This window comes from Callorhinus ursinus, unplaced genomic scaffold (assembly GCF_003265705.2).
Source record: "Callorhinus ursinus isolate GAN/ISIS: 27379988/994484 unplaced genomic scaffold, GSC_fseal_2.0 scaffold4, whole genome shotgun sequence".
In the NCBI taxonomy this organism is placed as follows: domain Eukaryota; kingdom Metazoa; phylum Chordata; class Mammalia; order Carnivora; family Otariidae; genus Callorhinus; species Callorhinus ursinus.
The window spans coordinates 59,052,421-59,067,529 of record NW_027397066.1 but is presented as its reverse complement, the minus strand read 5'-3'; the positions used below and the strand labels follow the sequence as shown (position 1 = coordinate 59,067,529).

The window sequence follows — 15,109 nt, the reverse complement described above, 5'->3', positions numbered from 1 at the left end:
TAGGCTGTGTTTTAGAAAAGCAGAACCAGAATAAAAATATAGTGATACCTTACTTAGCTGAGGAAAATGCCAAGTTTTTTTGCTATATGAATACATGACTGTGAAATGTTATTTACTGGCGGAGAGTTTTACAACTGTAGTCACAACTCTGCAAGCTTTGCAAATTTAAACTCATGCTAGTTTTTTGTCTTCCTTAAATATGTTCCTTTGGTTCTATTAAAAAGTGTTACTAATAAAATGTGGAGAGTGATGAACATAACTACAGAGTCTTGAGGAACAGTTATGCATGCTTGATGCCTGCTCTTTCAATTATTATAACGCTTGCACATAAGATAAAGCAAATAAACAAGCAAGATAAAAGCACATCCCACCTTCCCCAAATCATGGCAGGAACTGCCAAAAGCAGAACCAAGAAGTCGTTCTAGTGTAAGACATGGTTCGCAGTCCTGGTTCAGCCCTTCATTATATGACCATGGACAAATCAATTCACTTTAAGGCTTAACTGTATGCATCTATTATATAAGGATAGTAACCTTACTGACCTCCTAGGGATTCTGTGGGATTTAAATAATACAATGTTTCAGAAATGCTAAATAAATATTTGTCATTATTATTATTAAAATAAATATTATGAACATTGGGGCACATGGCTGGCTCAATTGGTGGAGCACGTGACTCTTGATCTTGGGGTTGTAAGTTTGAACCCCACATTGGGTGTACTCATTGGGTGAGATTACTCAAAAATAAAATCTTAAAAAAAATAGAATAAATAATAGGACTACTGATATTTAAATAAATAAAATAATGAAGTGCCTATACTGAAAACTCTCTATTCAAAGATTATTTTAAATCTGTTTGATAATCACTACATTAAAGAAATCTCATATTCAGAAATGAGAACGTGTTAATTATTTACTGTTATAGAAAAAAAACCTGTTAATATCCCTGTACATGCTTTTTAAGGGATAATAAGAACTAGCTAGTGCTGGAGATAAATCAGATAAATTTGAAATTAAATAGGTTTTCCTAATGTTTAAAATGTTTATGTAAGGGCAAAAAAAAAAAAACAATGAATGTGCTCCTATTTCTTACAAAGCTTGCCACAGTTCAAATCTGGACTTGCCCCCAGCTGACTGTAGCAGAAGGAGACATTAATGACCCGTGCATAGTCCCTGGGGCGTGAGGCAAGAAGAGCTGCAGCAACAGCAAGGAATGTTCAAGATAGAAGGGCAAAGGTGGAGGTCAGGAACTCAAAGGAAAGCAGTTAGAGATTTCCCTTTCCTATCTCTTTCCCTCATATTCTTGTCCCACTCCATCCTCTTGGTGCTAACTGAAATCTAGATGACTTGTTTCTACTATATTTTTGGAAAATGAACTCAAAAGCCGCAATTGCCCTCAGTTTCAGCATACCTAGGTCTTTCCGTTTCCCATCTCTCTTTTTAAAATAAGCTTTACTGAGACGTTATATATACCCCATACAATTCAACTAGTCACATCTCTTTTCATTTCTTCTTTTCTCCTCAAAACAGCCATTTATTTTTTATTTTTTTATTATGTTCAGTTAGCCACTGTATAGTACATCATTAGTTTTTGATATAGTGTTCAATGATTCATTAGTTGCGTATAACACCCAGTGCTTATCTTGACCCCTGCCCTCAATACCCATCACACTGTTACACCATCCCCCCACCTCCCTCCCTCTGAAACCCTCAGTTTGTTTCCCAGGGTCCACAGTCTCTCATGGTTCATCTCCCTCTCTGATTTCGCCCCATTCAGTTTTCCCTTCCTTCCCTTATGGTCCTCTGTGCTATTGCTTATGTTCCACATATGAGTGAAACCAGATGATAATTGTCTTTCTCTGATTAACTTGTATTTCACTTAGCATAAGCCCCTCCAGTCCCATCCATGTTGATGCAAATGGTGGGTATTCATCCTTTCTGATGGCTGAGTAATATTCCACTGTATATATGTAGCATATCTTCTTTATCCATTCATCTGTTGAAGGACATCTCAGCTCCTTCCACAGTTTGGCTATTGTGGACATTGCTGCTATGAACACTGGGGTGCATGTGCCCCTTCTTTTCACTACATCTGTATCTTTGAGGTAAATAGTAGTGCAGTTCCTGGTTCGTAGGGTAGCTCTATTCTTAACATCTTGAGGAACCTCCATACTGTTTTTCACAGTGACTGTACCAGCTTGCATTCCCACCAACACTGCAAGAGTTTTCTCCTTTGTCCACATCCTCGCCAACATTTGTTGTTTCCTGTTTTGTTAATTTTTGCCATTCTAACTGGTGGAGGTGGTATCTCATCGTGGTTTTGATTTGTATTTCCCAGATAACTAGTGATGTTGAGCATTTTTTCATTTGTCTGTTAGCCATTTGTATGTCTTCTTTTGAGAAGTGTCTGTTCATGTCTTCTGCCCATTTTTTTGACTGGGGTATTTGTTTTTTGAGTGTTGAGTTTGAGAAGTTCTTTATAGATTTTGGAAATCAGTGCTTTGTCTGTAGTGTCATTTGCAAATATCTTCTCCCATTCTGTGGGTTCCCTCTTAGTTTTGTTTACTGTTTCCTTTGCTGTGCAGAAGCTTTTTATCTTCATGAAGTCCCAAAAGTTCATTTTTGTTTCTGTTTCCTTTGCCTTTGGAGACGTGTCTTGAAAGAAGTTGCTGTGGCTGATGTCGAAGAGGTTACTGCCTCTGTTCTCCTCCAGGATTTTGATGGATTCTGTCTCACATTGAGGTCTTTCATCCATTTTGACTTATCTTTGTGTATGGTATAAGATGAAACCAGAAAAGACCCGAATTGCCAAGGGAATGTTGAAAAAGAAAAACAAAGCTGGGGACATCACGTTGCCTGACTTCAAGCTGTATTACAAAGCTGTGATCACCAAGACGGTATGGTACTGGCACAAAAACAGACACATAGACCAATGGAACAGAATAGAGAGCCCAGAAATGGACCCTCAATTCTATGGTCAACTAATCTTTGACAAACCAGGAAAAATATCCAGTGGAAAAAAGAACACCCATTTAATTAGCATATGTGGTTCTCGGTAGGAGATGAGCCATTTCAGTTTAGTAAACCTGTCCCACACTCCTCTGCTCCTCCGTAATAAAAGGTCAACAGCCTCAGAAGACAAATGGACAGCAGGCAAAATCTTGCCAGGAACAGGGAATGAATCATCTTAATATTTTTTATTTCATTTCATAATTATAAAATATCTCCTGGAGAATTTACTTGGAGAATTCAGAGGAAGATGAAGAAGGAATCAACATTCATCAGCTATCACCCATTAGCCAGAAGTAACTACTCCTCTCAAGTTGTATTTTTCCTTCCCCCCTTTGTTTTTCTGTTTGTCAGTGTGTGTGTGTGTGTGTGTGTGTGTGTGTGTGTGTGTGTGTTCCTATTTGGATTTCTACCATAGATGGAATCTTGTGTAATTATTTTCAAATACAATTGGCCATAGAATTCCTTTTTATAACTACACCATCATTCACAGTAAATGTTCCCATGTTGTTGGATGTTTAGGCTGTTTCCAACTTTTTGCTATCATAGATGAATCTGTGATGGTTTGAATATGGTCTCTGTAAACCTCCTTACAATTCTTTTTTTTTTTAAAGATTTTATTTATTTATTTGACAGAGAGACACAGCCAGAGAGGGAACATAAGCAGGGGGAGTAGGAGAGGGAGAAGCAGGCTCCCCGCAGAGCAGGGAGCCAGCCCGACGTGGGGCTCGATCCCAGGACCCTGGGATCATGACCTGAGCCAAAGGGAGACACTTAACAACTGAGCCACCCAGGCGCCCCACAATTCTTTTTTTTTTTTTAAGATTTCATTTATTTATTTGAAAGAGAGAGAGAGCGTGCGCATGAGTAGGGGGAGGGGCAGAGAGAAAGGGAGAGGGAGAAGCAGACACCCCACTGAGCATGGAGCCTGATGCAGGGGCTCAAGGCAGGGGGCAATGCCAGGACCCCAGGATCATGACGAGCTGAAGTCAGACGCTTAACCAACTTAGCCACCCAGGTGGCCCTACAATTCTCTTTAGGATAAATTCCTATATGCAGTATTTTGGGAACTGAGATAATGTCTGTTCACAAGCTTATATCCAAAACAAGTTTTTAAATATATTTATTTGTATTTGAAGAAATTTACTCCAGTTTACTATCTAATCTAGCACCCATGATAAACTAATGCCATTTTCTGAGTTCTCTCCAAGCCATCCAGTACTCCTTCATGGATCTTCCACTACAAAGTCAGAAAATTTATCATAGAAGGGGAAACTCCTTCAAATAGTTTTTTATTCAAATAAAGTAAATTTGGGGTGATATCTCAGTGACCTAAAAGAACTTATAGTACTCTTAATATATAAAAAGCAATTCTCATTCATTCTGACATGGTATGCCACGTTATTTTACCACAAATATCCCGACCAACTACCCTGAGAAGAATGTATATTATAATGTATCCTCTGGGGGCACCTGGGTGGCTCAGGTGGTTAAGCATCTGCCTTCAGCTCAGGTCATGATCCCAAGGTTCTGGGATCGAGCCCCGCATCAGGCTCCCTATTCAGTGGGGAGTCTGCTTTCCCTCTGCCTGCCAATCCCCCTGCTTGTGCTCTCTCTCCCTCTTTCAAATAAATAAATAAAATGTTTAAAAAAAATAATGTATCCTTTGTTGTGTGTGTGTCTATGTGCTGTGTGTGTATTTTCTAAAGAAAAGGAATCATCCTTGTTATTTTAAAAATAAGTGTAAGTGTGAATTATGAAACACAATAGAAACTCAACAGAAACATTATTGAAATGCACCTGCCTTTTTTTGCAGTGAAATATCTGATCCCCGATATTGATCACCATCTCGATTTAAAGGGCACATATTAGGCTCCTAAGAGTGAACTGCCTGCAATGTGCACACTCAGAGAAGAACTATGATTTATTTGAATTTGTTCCAACCACAGTCATAAAGCCCACATTCATGCATAGTACTCATTAATCCTCGGGTTTTGTAACAAAGGTAAGTCATTCTAAAATAAGCAATTTAATTAGCCAAATCAGAAATCAGTTTGGGGGAAATGCACTTAGATGCGTAAGATGAAGAGCCAGAGCCAGAAACCTTTCTCTGACTATAAGAAAGGGGTAAAAAGAAAGGACTTTCATAGAAAGCTGCCTGAGGAGATCTATGCCAACACACCTTACTTCTCAGCACTCTCCTTCAGAACCAGAGCCACACCTAACGCAGCTAGCCAGCTGCACAGTCAGAGTCTCCACGGCGCATTGCAAACACCGCCTCTGTGCAGATTATTACACAAGTGTTGATATGTGACATTTTGATCCCCCCATTTTTTTTAATTTTCAATTTTCCTGGAGTTGAATGAGATGCATGGATGTTATTGCAAAGCCGCAACCAATAATGACTGGCTACAGATCTAATGAAATATTTCACTTCATGCCAATCAACACACGCTTGGAAGAGGCATCCCACAGCACCACACGCTCTGAATCTACCGCAGGAATGATGACTTCACCAAAGGAGGGCTCATCTTCTTACCCACACTAGACAGGAGAGCTATGGTATTTTCTTGTCCTCTCACTGAAGACAGTCATCGTTTCTCGGTTGTTTCTCTGCCGCCTCCCTGCCTTCCCTCCGAACCCTGCAGGTGTGAGGTCTGAGTCAATGATGTTGACGCAATGCCATATTAAGCCTTCGTGAAGTGGTACAGCTCCAAACATGGTATGAAGGAGAGTCGAAGGCTGAGGGCACCTGAAAGAGATCATCTGCTTCTAGGAAGGCCCCTCCTCAACTTCCAGGAAAAAAGCCTGAACCCAAGATAAGCACCTGCAGTCTAAAGAAGGATGCGTGTTCTTTCAGAGCATTTTCTAGTCCCCAGTTTCAGGTTCTTCCAAAAATACAAAGGTAAATAAGACGCGGTCCTGGCTACTGGAGGTCACAGTGCCGTGGGAGTCACGTCAAAGCTGTCGCCTCCATGCTGTCCCTGTAATTCTCACTATTCTGTACCCATCACATATCTCATCGAGGTCCTCTCGTTTTCCATCCTGCTTCTCCTCTTTTATTATTTTCTTACACTTCAAAATTTGTACCCACCCATCTTCAACTCCTCCCACACCTGCTTCCTTTCTCTGGGCTCTTCCTTGTCTGTGCTCACACCATACACCCCGGAAGCAAAGCCAGAAAGTCTTTCTAGTCTACTTTCTGTTTCTCCGTCTCACTTTTGACTCCCCCTGTATTAGTTTAGAGCCACGTGAGTGCTACTTCCAGCCTCACCCCTGCCCAGAGGCTACCAGAGTAACCCTTCTAGAATTTAAATATGATCATGTTATTCCAATGCTTATAACTATTTAAAATTGTTGCCCCTGGCCTACAGGATAAAATCCAAATCTCTTCATTTCTTCTGCTGCCTGGCCTTTCCTAAAGACTCAGCTTAATCATTCACCACCCACAGACAGGCATCTATCTTTTTGACAGGCGTCTAATATTTTCTCTGGTACGTGAGCAGTGTTTTACAGCTCTAAGCTGCCAGAAGTCGCCTTTCCTTGGATTCTGCCCAGTGACTCTGTTCATTCTGTGGGCTGGGACCCAGCTCCACCATTTCAACCTCAGAGGCAGTGAAGCGGGCCAGTCATCCCTCCTCTGTGGTTCTCGCTCTCTGTCTCTCTTGGTCTTGGTCTCTCTGTGTCTGTCTCTGTCTGTCTCTCTCCCTCTCTGGGTGTGTCTCCATCCTTCTTGGTCTCTCTATCTCTCTTGGTCTCAGTCTCCAACTCTCTTGGTCTCTGTCTCTGTGTCTTTGTTTTCTTTCTCTGTCTTTGTCCTTCTTGGTTTCTGTCTCTCTGTCCCTCTTTCTAGATGATGGATAAACAGCCACACATACACACACACACACACACACACACACACACACACACACCTCTAATACTGTATTAGTGAACCATATTACACTAATTGGTTTGCACATCATCTTCTTCTCTGCTAGACTCTGAACTTCTCAAGAGCTGGAACTATATTTTATATATCTTTGTTTTCCAGCACCCGATATAGGGCCTAATATAAGTGGTGGCAAAATTAGTATCTGTTGAAATATCACACTTACATGCTATAGCACTGCTTATAACAGCAGTAAATGATAAATAACACTTGTATCTATCAACAGAAAATGGACACTCGGTCATCTGAGTATTATACAGCTAGTGCTAAATGCATCTGCATAAACAAATCTCTAAAACATAATGTTAATCAGAACAAAATAAGTTTGCAGAAATGTACAGCGTGTAGAAATTAAAAATATCTATAATGATATTCAGATTTGACAAATTGGTTGGTAGGTGTGTAGGTGGTAACTCTTCTTTGGCTCACTTGTATGTGCATTTTTAATATTTTGTCATGTAAATTTGTAAAGATCTGGCCATAAAAACATCACAAAGATAAAGCCAATTGCTAGAGACATTATCTTGAAAGGGCTCTTCCTCCCTGTGATACACACATATGCAACCAAGTAGAATTAGCCATAATTAATATGTCATTTAACAATTTAAAATATATTTCAAAGGAAATCTATATTTCCCCCATAATAAAGACAGATCTTTGATCTAACTGCCTTTTACTGAAGTTCTCTTGGATACTGCTGTTGAACACTTGTTTTACTCAAGAAAGGAAGTAGATATATGTGTAAAGAGAAGACCTTCCAAAGAAAAAAAAATCAATCGGGCGCCTGGGTGGCTCAGTTGGTTAAGCGACTGCCTTCGGCTCAGGTCATGATCCTGGAGTCCCGGGATTGAGTCCTGCATCGGGCTCCCTGCTCGGCGGGGAGTCTGCTTCTCCCTCGGACCCTCCCCACCTCATGCTCTCTCTCAAATAAATAAATAAAATCTTTAAAAAAAAAAAAAGAAAAAATCAATCTCTGCTTCCCACATAATGATATCAAGTAAAAACACTTGGTGATGAAAAGATTAGAACCCCTTTTTCACAAGTCCATGCAGTTATAAGAAAAAATATACATAACAAGTTAAGAAAAAGAAATAAAGCCTTGAGATGCCTCTTAGGTGCTCAGTTGCGGGGGGAAGAGGGGGATGTTTTTGCTTATTTGAGGTTAACACAGATCAAGGAAAAATGTACAAGTTCATATGCACCTTTTACAGGCTACATATCCAATTATTGGCAACTTAAATAAGCCTATTGGTGCTAGATGACAAATTTTCATGTATTTTCATTTAAAACATACTGTAATTTTAGTCAGAGGGTCAAAATACAATGTCAGCCTGAAGGGAAGGGAATATATTTATTTCATACCAGTTATGTGCTAGGCACTTAATTCTTACAGCAGCCTGTACCATTAGTATTATTACCTCCTTTTTACAATAGGTGAAAATGCAGCCCAGAGAATTAAATGTGATTTTTAAGAGTAAAACTCAATTTGTACCCAGATCCACCTTACTTTTTAAAAATTTTTTAAAGATTTTATTTATTCTGGGGGAGGAGGGAGGAGCAGAGGGAGGGGGAAGAGAGTCCTTTTTTTTTTTTTTTAAAGATTTTATTTATCGGAGAGAGAGAAAGAGAAAGCGAGAACAAGTGGGGGCAGGGCAGAGGGAGAAAGAGAAGCAGACTCACACTGAGCAGGGAGCCCGACGTGTGTTATGCGCAAAGCTTTAAATATTAGTTTTGTTTTTGAGAATACAAGTAACCATCCATTAGCAAATAAAGAACCAAAGACCAATCTATTAAATACTGTAGGTTCCTTGTGCAAATAATCATGGGTGTTTACAAAGATGTCCACAGTTGTTTACTGCAATGTTTATAATAGGGTAAAAACCTGGGAACAACCTAAATGTCCAACCATCAAGAACTGAATAAATAAATGATACCTACAGCCTAGACTACTGCGAAGTCAGTAGAGACCACACTTTCGAAGAATGCGTTTTCTGAGGAAACGTACAACAGTGTGGAGCCATAAAACACAAATAGTCTGCACAGGGTGAAAAGAAATGTGTATATATGTATATTTACATGTAAATATAAAATAGTGGAAGGCCCAACATCAAACTGTTAACTGTGGTTGGCTTTGGTTGGCTTATTGTGCATGTTTGCTAGGTTTTTATGGTAGGGATGTAGAAAATAACCAATAGTCAGGAAAATAATCAATAGTGAAGCACCCTCTCATACACCGATGAAGCCTATGGGTTGTGGATCAGGCTCTGGGGATGGACTGTGGGGGCTACAGTGGGGGAGGGGGAAGAGGAAGACTGAGAGGATGGGAAAAGGTGAGAACAAACCCCTTCACCTCAGCACCTCCCCCGTCCCTCACCCCTCACAAAGGCAGACTGTTTCAAAAGAGAGAGTGGCAACGAGGGACTCATCCAGGGACAAGAGAATACACAGCTATAAACAAAAGTGGGCGTCATCCTGAGAAACCACAAATCTTAAGTAAAAATAAAGCTTTTATGAAGTTGGTCCTTATCTGTAAGTCACTTCCTTCCTTTATTTATTTATTTGTTTATTTGTTTATTTATTTATTTATGTATGTTTATAATGACCAGTCAACTTTGATACTATGTTAATATCAAAAGTGACCAAAAGTATATTCCTTTAGTTACATCGAAGGTTTAGGTGAGTTATCAACTGATGTATTGTTTCAAAATTTTTGTTTAAATTCACCTGCAATGGCCTAAGAAGGAGTAACATATTACATATTAGCATATAACATTTCTTGAGTATTTGCAATGTGTTAGGCACTGTGCCATGTTCTTTGCCTGGATTGGCGGGCTTAACAATTCTGTTAGAGATTATTATTCTTCACATCAAAGAGATTGAGGCTCAGAGACGGGATGACTTGACCAAGGTTACACAATCAGCGAGTGGCAGACTTGGAATTTAAATTCTGGGATTCTTGCTCTAGCAAGGGCTGTGTATTTACACTACTCTATAAAATAACTAATAAAATTTGAGACAAATGACACATTTAGGAAGGCAAGAAGGACTTGTAAGTGGAGAAACAGAGGCCAAAGGGACAAGATGAAAAATAAGAGATAGGATATGCAAAGAACAACAGCATTAGCGAAACCATGAAATGTGCTGGCATCCACTCAGAGAGCACCCAGGGCTGTAAGGGAGCAAGCTCCACTCCCAGGTTGCGTGAGCTGTGGACGGTGGAGCCGACGATTTCCAGGCCCCACCCCTGGGAATTTCTCAGTGTCCTGGCATTTCGCTCTGAGGAAGAGGAAATCCACCAGAAGGAAAACTATTGAGAACCTAAGATGATGTTTGATGGGAGTGTATCCAAAACTTGACGATATGATGGGAGAGGTCACGAAAAGAAGTTGGTTGGTCACCTTTATTTTATGACGAGTAAGTATGAATACTCCAAATTACTCTACTGAATTGCCTATTTATCCTGTTTTATATTACAGTGTCTATCATTAAAAGTGTTGCAATAGAGACGCTAGAGTTGCAACTGTAAAGGTCCATTCATCCTGCTGGAGGGGATGGCTTAGTGGACAAAATGGCAGCTTTCACCACCTATGACACCCTGTACCCACAGGTTAATATTCAAGTGGCATTGACTCAGCAGCTCATCTTCTGAAGGAAGCTAGTTCCACAGTTCACTCATATTGGTGGAGGGTCTTTCAGACAGTGTCTGGAAAAAAAACCTACCTATTCTGCTTGAATAATGAAGATTCCTAGAACTTTTACAGACTTAGGATTTCCCCCAGTGTCCTGGAAACATGAGACAGAAGTCAATCAAAGGGTCTTCTAATACACTCTTAGCATTGGTGCCCTATTCTGGCTAGCTTTCTCTTCTTTCTTTTTTTTTTTCTTTAAATATTTTATTTATGTATTTGTCAGGGAGAGAAAGAGAAAGAGAGAGAGCACAAGCAGGGGGAGAAGCAGGCTCCCCGCTGAGCAAGGAGCCCGACGTGGGGCTTGATCCCAGGACCCCGGGACCATGACCTGAGCTGAAGGCAGACACCCAACTGACTGAGCCCCCAGGCGTCCCTAGCTTTCCCTTCTTTATCACTAGCCTCACACAAAGCCAATGCAGTCTTCCCTGAAACTACTTTCAATTCAACTGTTTAATATTCTTACTGTATTTTAGACGTCTATAACAGTCTCTTTCATCACCCTGCTCAGAATTTCTTAACCTTATTATTTCAAATCATAGCAGTTAAATCATCTACTTAATGATACAAACTACTCTAGTATGAACAAACCTTTCACCTTTATGACTTTTTCAACTTACTTTACAGTGACAAGCTAGGAATGTTTAGTAGTTATAAAAATAATGCTACCATTATGTCAACCAATAACTAGAATGGTTCCATCTTAATAAACTTATATGCTTAAAAATTCATCAGCTAAATTTGTATCAATGTGAAGTCCTTGCCCCAGTTGTAATTTCAAAATGAATACAACACACATTAATTGAATACTATGTTGTCAGATATTGTTTGAAGCACTTATATACCATGTTAAAAAATGTATATATATCAGTCCCGTTCCTGCTATAGGCTAGTGAAGGTGATGGACAGCCATAAACAGATGTTAAGGGCCATAACCACGGTCCAGTAAAGCGCCCCAGAAACAGCTTCATTCTCTGTGAACTCAGAGAGTAGTTTTGAGGAGAAACTTGAATTTCTTATTTCTAAATGCGTAGTTTGACAGGATCTTACTTTCAGATTTGAGCTTCTAAATTAATCTAAATCTTGAATGTGCAGCAATACATAGTTAAACTTACAAGGATGGGACCATGGGAATTTGAGAAACTGGAGGGGTGAGATGAATATTAACATAAGCTAATTTTATTCATGCCTCAGGATCTTTACACAATGATTTCCTTTTTTACTTTTTTCTTCTGCAAGCCCATTCTGAGATTTCATCACTACATTCTTCATTGTCATCCCTCAGACATTATCAAAAGACATTATCGATCTTTCGGATACATCATGCACCACTCCTCCTTCTACTCTTCCTGACTCCTCGATGGGACTGCTTCCATATATGCTGACATTCTAGTTATGCCAACGAGCCAGCCCTCCCTGTTCCAGCTACCTCTGCCATTAGATCACTATCTCCTTCTTTAATACCCACTGCTAATTGTATTTGTTTATTTCCCACACAGAATGCATGATGTGGTTCATTTTAGTAAGATTTCAGTCCTATTGTCTGGTGACACGGAATTTCTTTTTTATGTTAATTTGTCCATTTAATTTCACTGTAACTTACCGATATCGACATATTTTATCCTTAAATTCTCCAGGTGATTAGTAAAGACGTGGAAATGGGCAATCTTTAGTTATTTCTTATAAATTCTCAATTCTCTCCCCCCAAATTTCCCATTATCCAAATATTTATTTATTTCTTCAGGACGACTGCAGGGTTATCTACAGGGCTGTCTTCCAGCATTCAGCATACCTTTGTGTCTAGTTACAGGCATTAGGGCTGGAATACAAGGCCTGTTCATACTACTGTCATTCAAAATGTCCTCCTTCCAGGACGGGGATGGAGTGTGGCTGTCTACCATAGCTGTCACCTGCCTGGTGCCCTCTGGTGGTCACAGGATGACCTGCCTGGGATGGCTGCTATGGCCCGAGTACCTCCTGGCTCCTATTTTGGTCTGAAAAAGTTTATTGTTTCTCTAAATGTCTGTCTCGTTCTGTCAATCCCATTCAAAAATTTGCATTTAATATCACCTGAATATATTTCTCAGAAAAACCGGAAATGTGGTTAGCCGTACCAGCTTACTGGGGACCTCCAGAAAAGGGAGCATTTGTATTTTTACTCTATCAGGAGGCAAATTATTCTACCTGGAATCTTCATATATATATATCCTCAGTTCCAGAGAAGGGCCTATATCAGAATAAGAAAGTAAACTAAATTTGGTTGAAACTAATTTAAACTATCATTATTCTCGTCATCAAACTCAATTTCTTCTGAAACTTCGACTCTTCCTTTTACCGTGTGTAACCACCCAGCGATTCAAATGTAAAGTCTAGAAATTACCAATAATATGTAATTGAAAAACAAAATGAGAAAGGCTCTCATTCAAGCCTTGAATAAAGCAAGAAAAGTCACAATTGTCTGCAATGTAGAAATACTATGTGGCAAGAGGAGAGGTAGAAGTAAAGGGTAGAATTATTTTGTATGTTCGAATATAAAACAAATTAGGACAAATCCTAGATCCCATAAATGAAAACCCAGTATCTCTTCTCTGTTCTCCTCTCGCCGCTCTGGAGTCCACACTCCTTGACCTAGTTTAAGCACTCTTTTAAAACCATAAGCCAGGCCACGTCAATCTCCGGCTCTCAGCTGTCCTTGGCCTCTATCAATGCCCTTCCCAAGCTCCTCCACGAGCTAGCCCTGGCTATCTCTTCAAGAGCATTTCCTACCCATCTCCCCATAACTCATTCATATTTCGAATCAACCGTGTCTGTGAAGGAGGTGGCAATGTACATGTTCATTCCTGTGCTTCATCTGTCATTCCAAAGGCTGTTTGGGTTTTCCATAATGAAGTGACAAATGTTGATGTAGGCACAACGAGCCAATATAATAATTGCCAAGAGACAGGATCCAGCTGATGGAAGTGAGTCGTAGGTATACCTGACTCTCCCAAGCAGTTGTCTTTACAGACATGTCAGCAATTGGGGCAGGAATTACTCTGCTGATGATACTCCACCAAATAACAGCCACTAAAGACTTACCAGCAGCTACTATGATAACATCTGCCAGCTGAGTATGGATCTTCAGTTGTTCCTTGGGAGTATATCTGTGAGCTATGGTCACCGTTGCATCACCTGGAATGGAGAAGAACTTCCATTAATGGTTACTGAGCTTTTCCAAAATTTATGAATGCTCCAATTCTAGAGGAGATTCAGTGACATCGTAAGAGGAGCAAAATTGCTTTGAAATGAAGAACAAAAGCAAGATAAGAAAACCTAGATGAGGGTTTTAGAGGAGCAAGATGGCAGAGGAGTAGGGACCTAAATTTCGTCTGGTCCCAGGAATTCAGCTAGATAGGGATCAAACCATTCTGAACACCTATAAGTGCAACAGAAGATCGAAGAAAAGAATAGCAGCAACTCTCTGAACAGAAAAGCGACCACTTTCTGGAAGGCAGGATGTGTGGAGAAGTGAATCCAAGGCGATATTTGGGAAGATAGACCGTGGGAGGAGGCCTCCATCAGCCGCTACCGGCAAGTGATAGAGCCATGGAGCACAAAATTGGAAATTTAGAAGACTCCGCTGAGGGAGGTCGCTCCAGTGGCTAAGGGGGGGTGGAACCCTCACTGGGACATTGTGGTCTCAGGACCGTCGGGGTCACAGGAAGACCGGGGGTGCCTGAGTGTGGCACAGCTCCCAGGTATCGGAGCGGGGAAGCTGGCTATACAGATGGAGCCGAGGAGTGGGCTCTCAGCTCGGGGTTGCCATAAACTGTGATCCACGGCACAGTCAGGCCACTGCTCCTCCAGCAGGGACCCAACAAGCGGCAGATCCGGGGAGACTCCCCTTCCTCCCCTGGGAGGAGCAGCACGGGAGCGCACCGCAGGGATCTGCTGGGTTTGGAGACTCCACATGGGGTTGGGTGCCAGAGATAGAAACGCTCGGTCACAGGCCGGGTGAGCACAGAGTGCGGCCGGAGACCGGGGAGATGGGAGTGACTGACTGCTTTTCTCTGGGGGCTCGCTGGGGAGTGGGGCCCCGAGTTCACGGCTCCTCGGGTAGGAGATTGGGAGGCCGCCTTTTTCACTCTCCTCCTCCAAAGCTGTACGGAAAGCTTGCAGGGAACAAAAGCTCCCGAGAGCAAACCCGAGAAGATTACTTAGCCTGGCCCCTGGCAAGGGCGGGGCAATTCCACCTCCCGCAAAGACATTTGGGAACCACGGCAACAGGCCCCTCCCCCAGAAGATCAGCAAGAACAGCCAGCCAAGAACAAGTTTACCAATCAATGAGAACAGCAGAACTCTAGCGCCAGGGGAATACTGCACATAGAATTCATGGCTTTTTCCCCATGATTTTTCAGTCTTTCAAAGTTAATTTTTTTAATTTTCTTTTTTTCTTTTTCTATTTTTTTAAATTTTTCTTTTTCCCTTTTTCAACCAACATCTTA

At 40.9% G+C, this 15,109-nt stretch overlaps 1 protein-coding gene across 3 annotated transcripts in view; it reads right to left on the bottom strand.

Moving 5' to 3' along the window:
• Positions 1–15,109, bottom strand: part of MTHFD2L (methylenetetrahydrofolate dehydrogenase (NADP+ dependent) 2 like) — a 135,183-nt gene that overhangs the window by 53,303 nt on the left and 66,771 nt on the right. For 2 of the 3 annotated variants that reach the window (XR_012377945.1, XM_025887712.2), the window contains exon 6: positions 13,704–13,796. The exons of the other annotated variant lie outside the window; for it this stretch is intronic. Coding sequence is in view for 1 of the 2 variants with exons in the window: in XM_025887712.2 (XP_025743497.1) it covers positions 13,704–13,796 (93 nt within the window). In the remaining variant the exon portion in view is untranslated. The remainder of the gene's footprint in view (positions 1–13,703; positions 13,797–15,109) is intronic. 3 annotated transcript variants of the gene reach the window in all.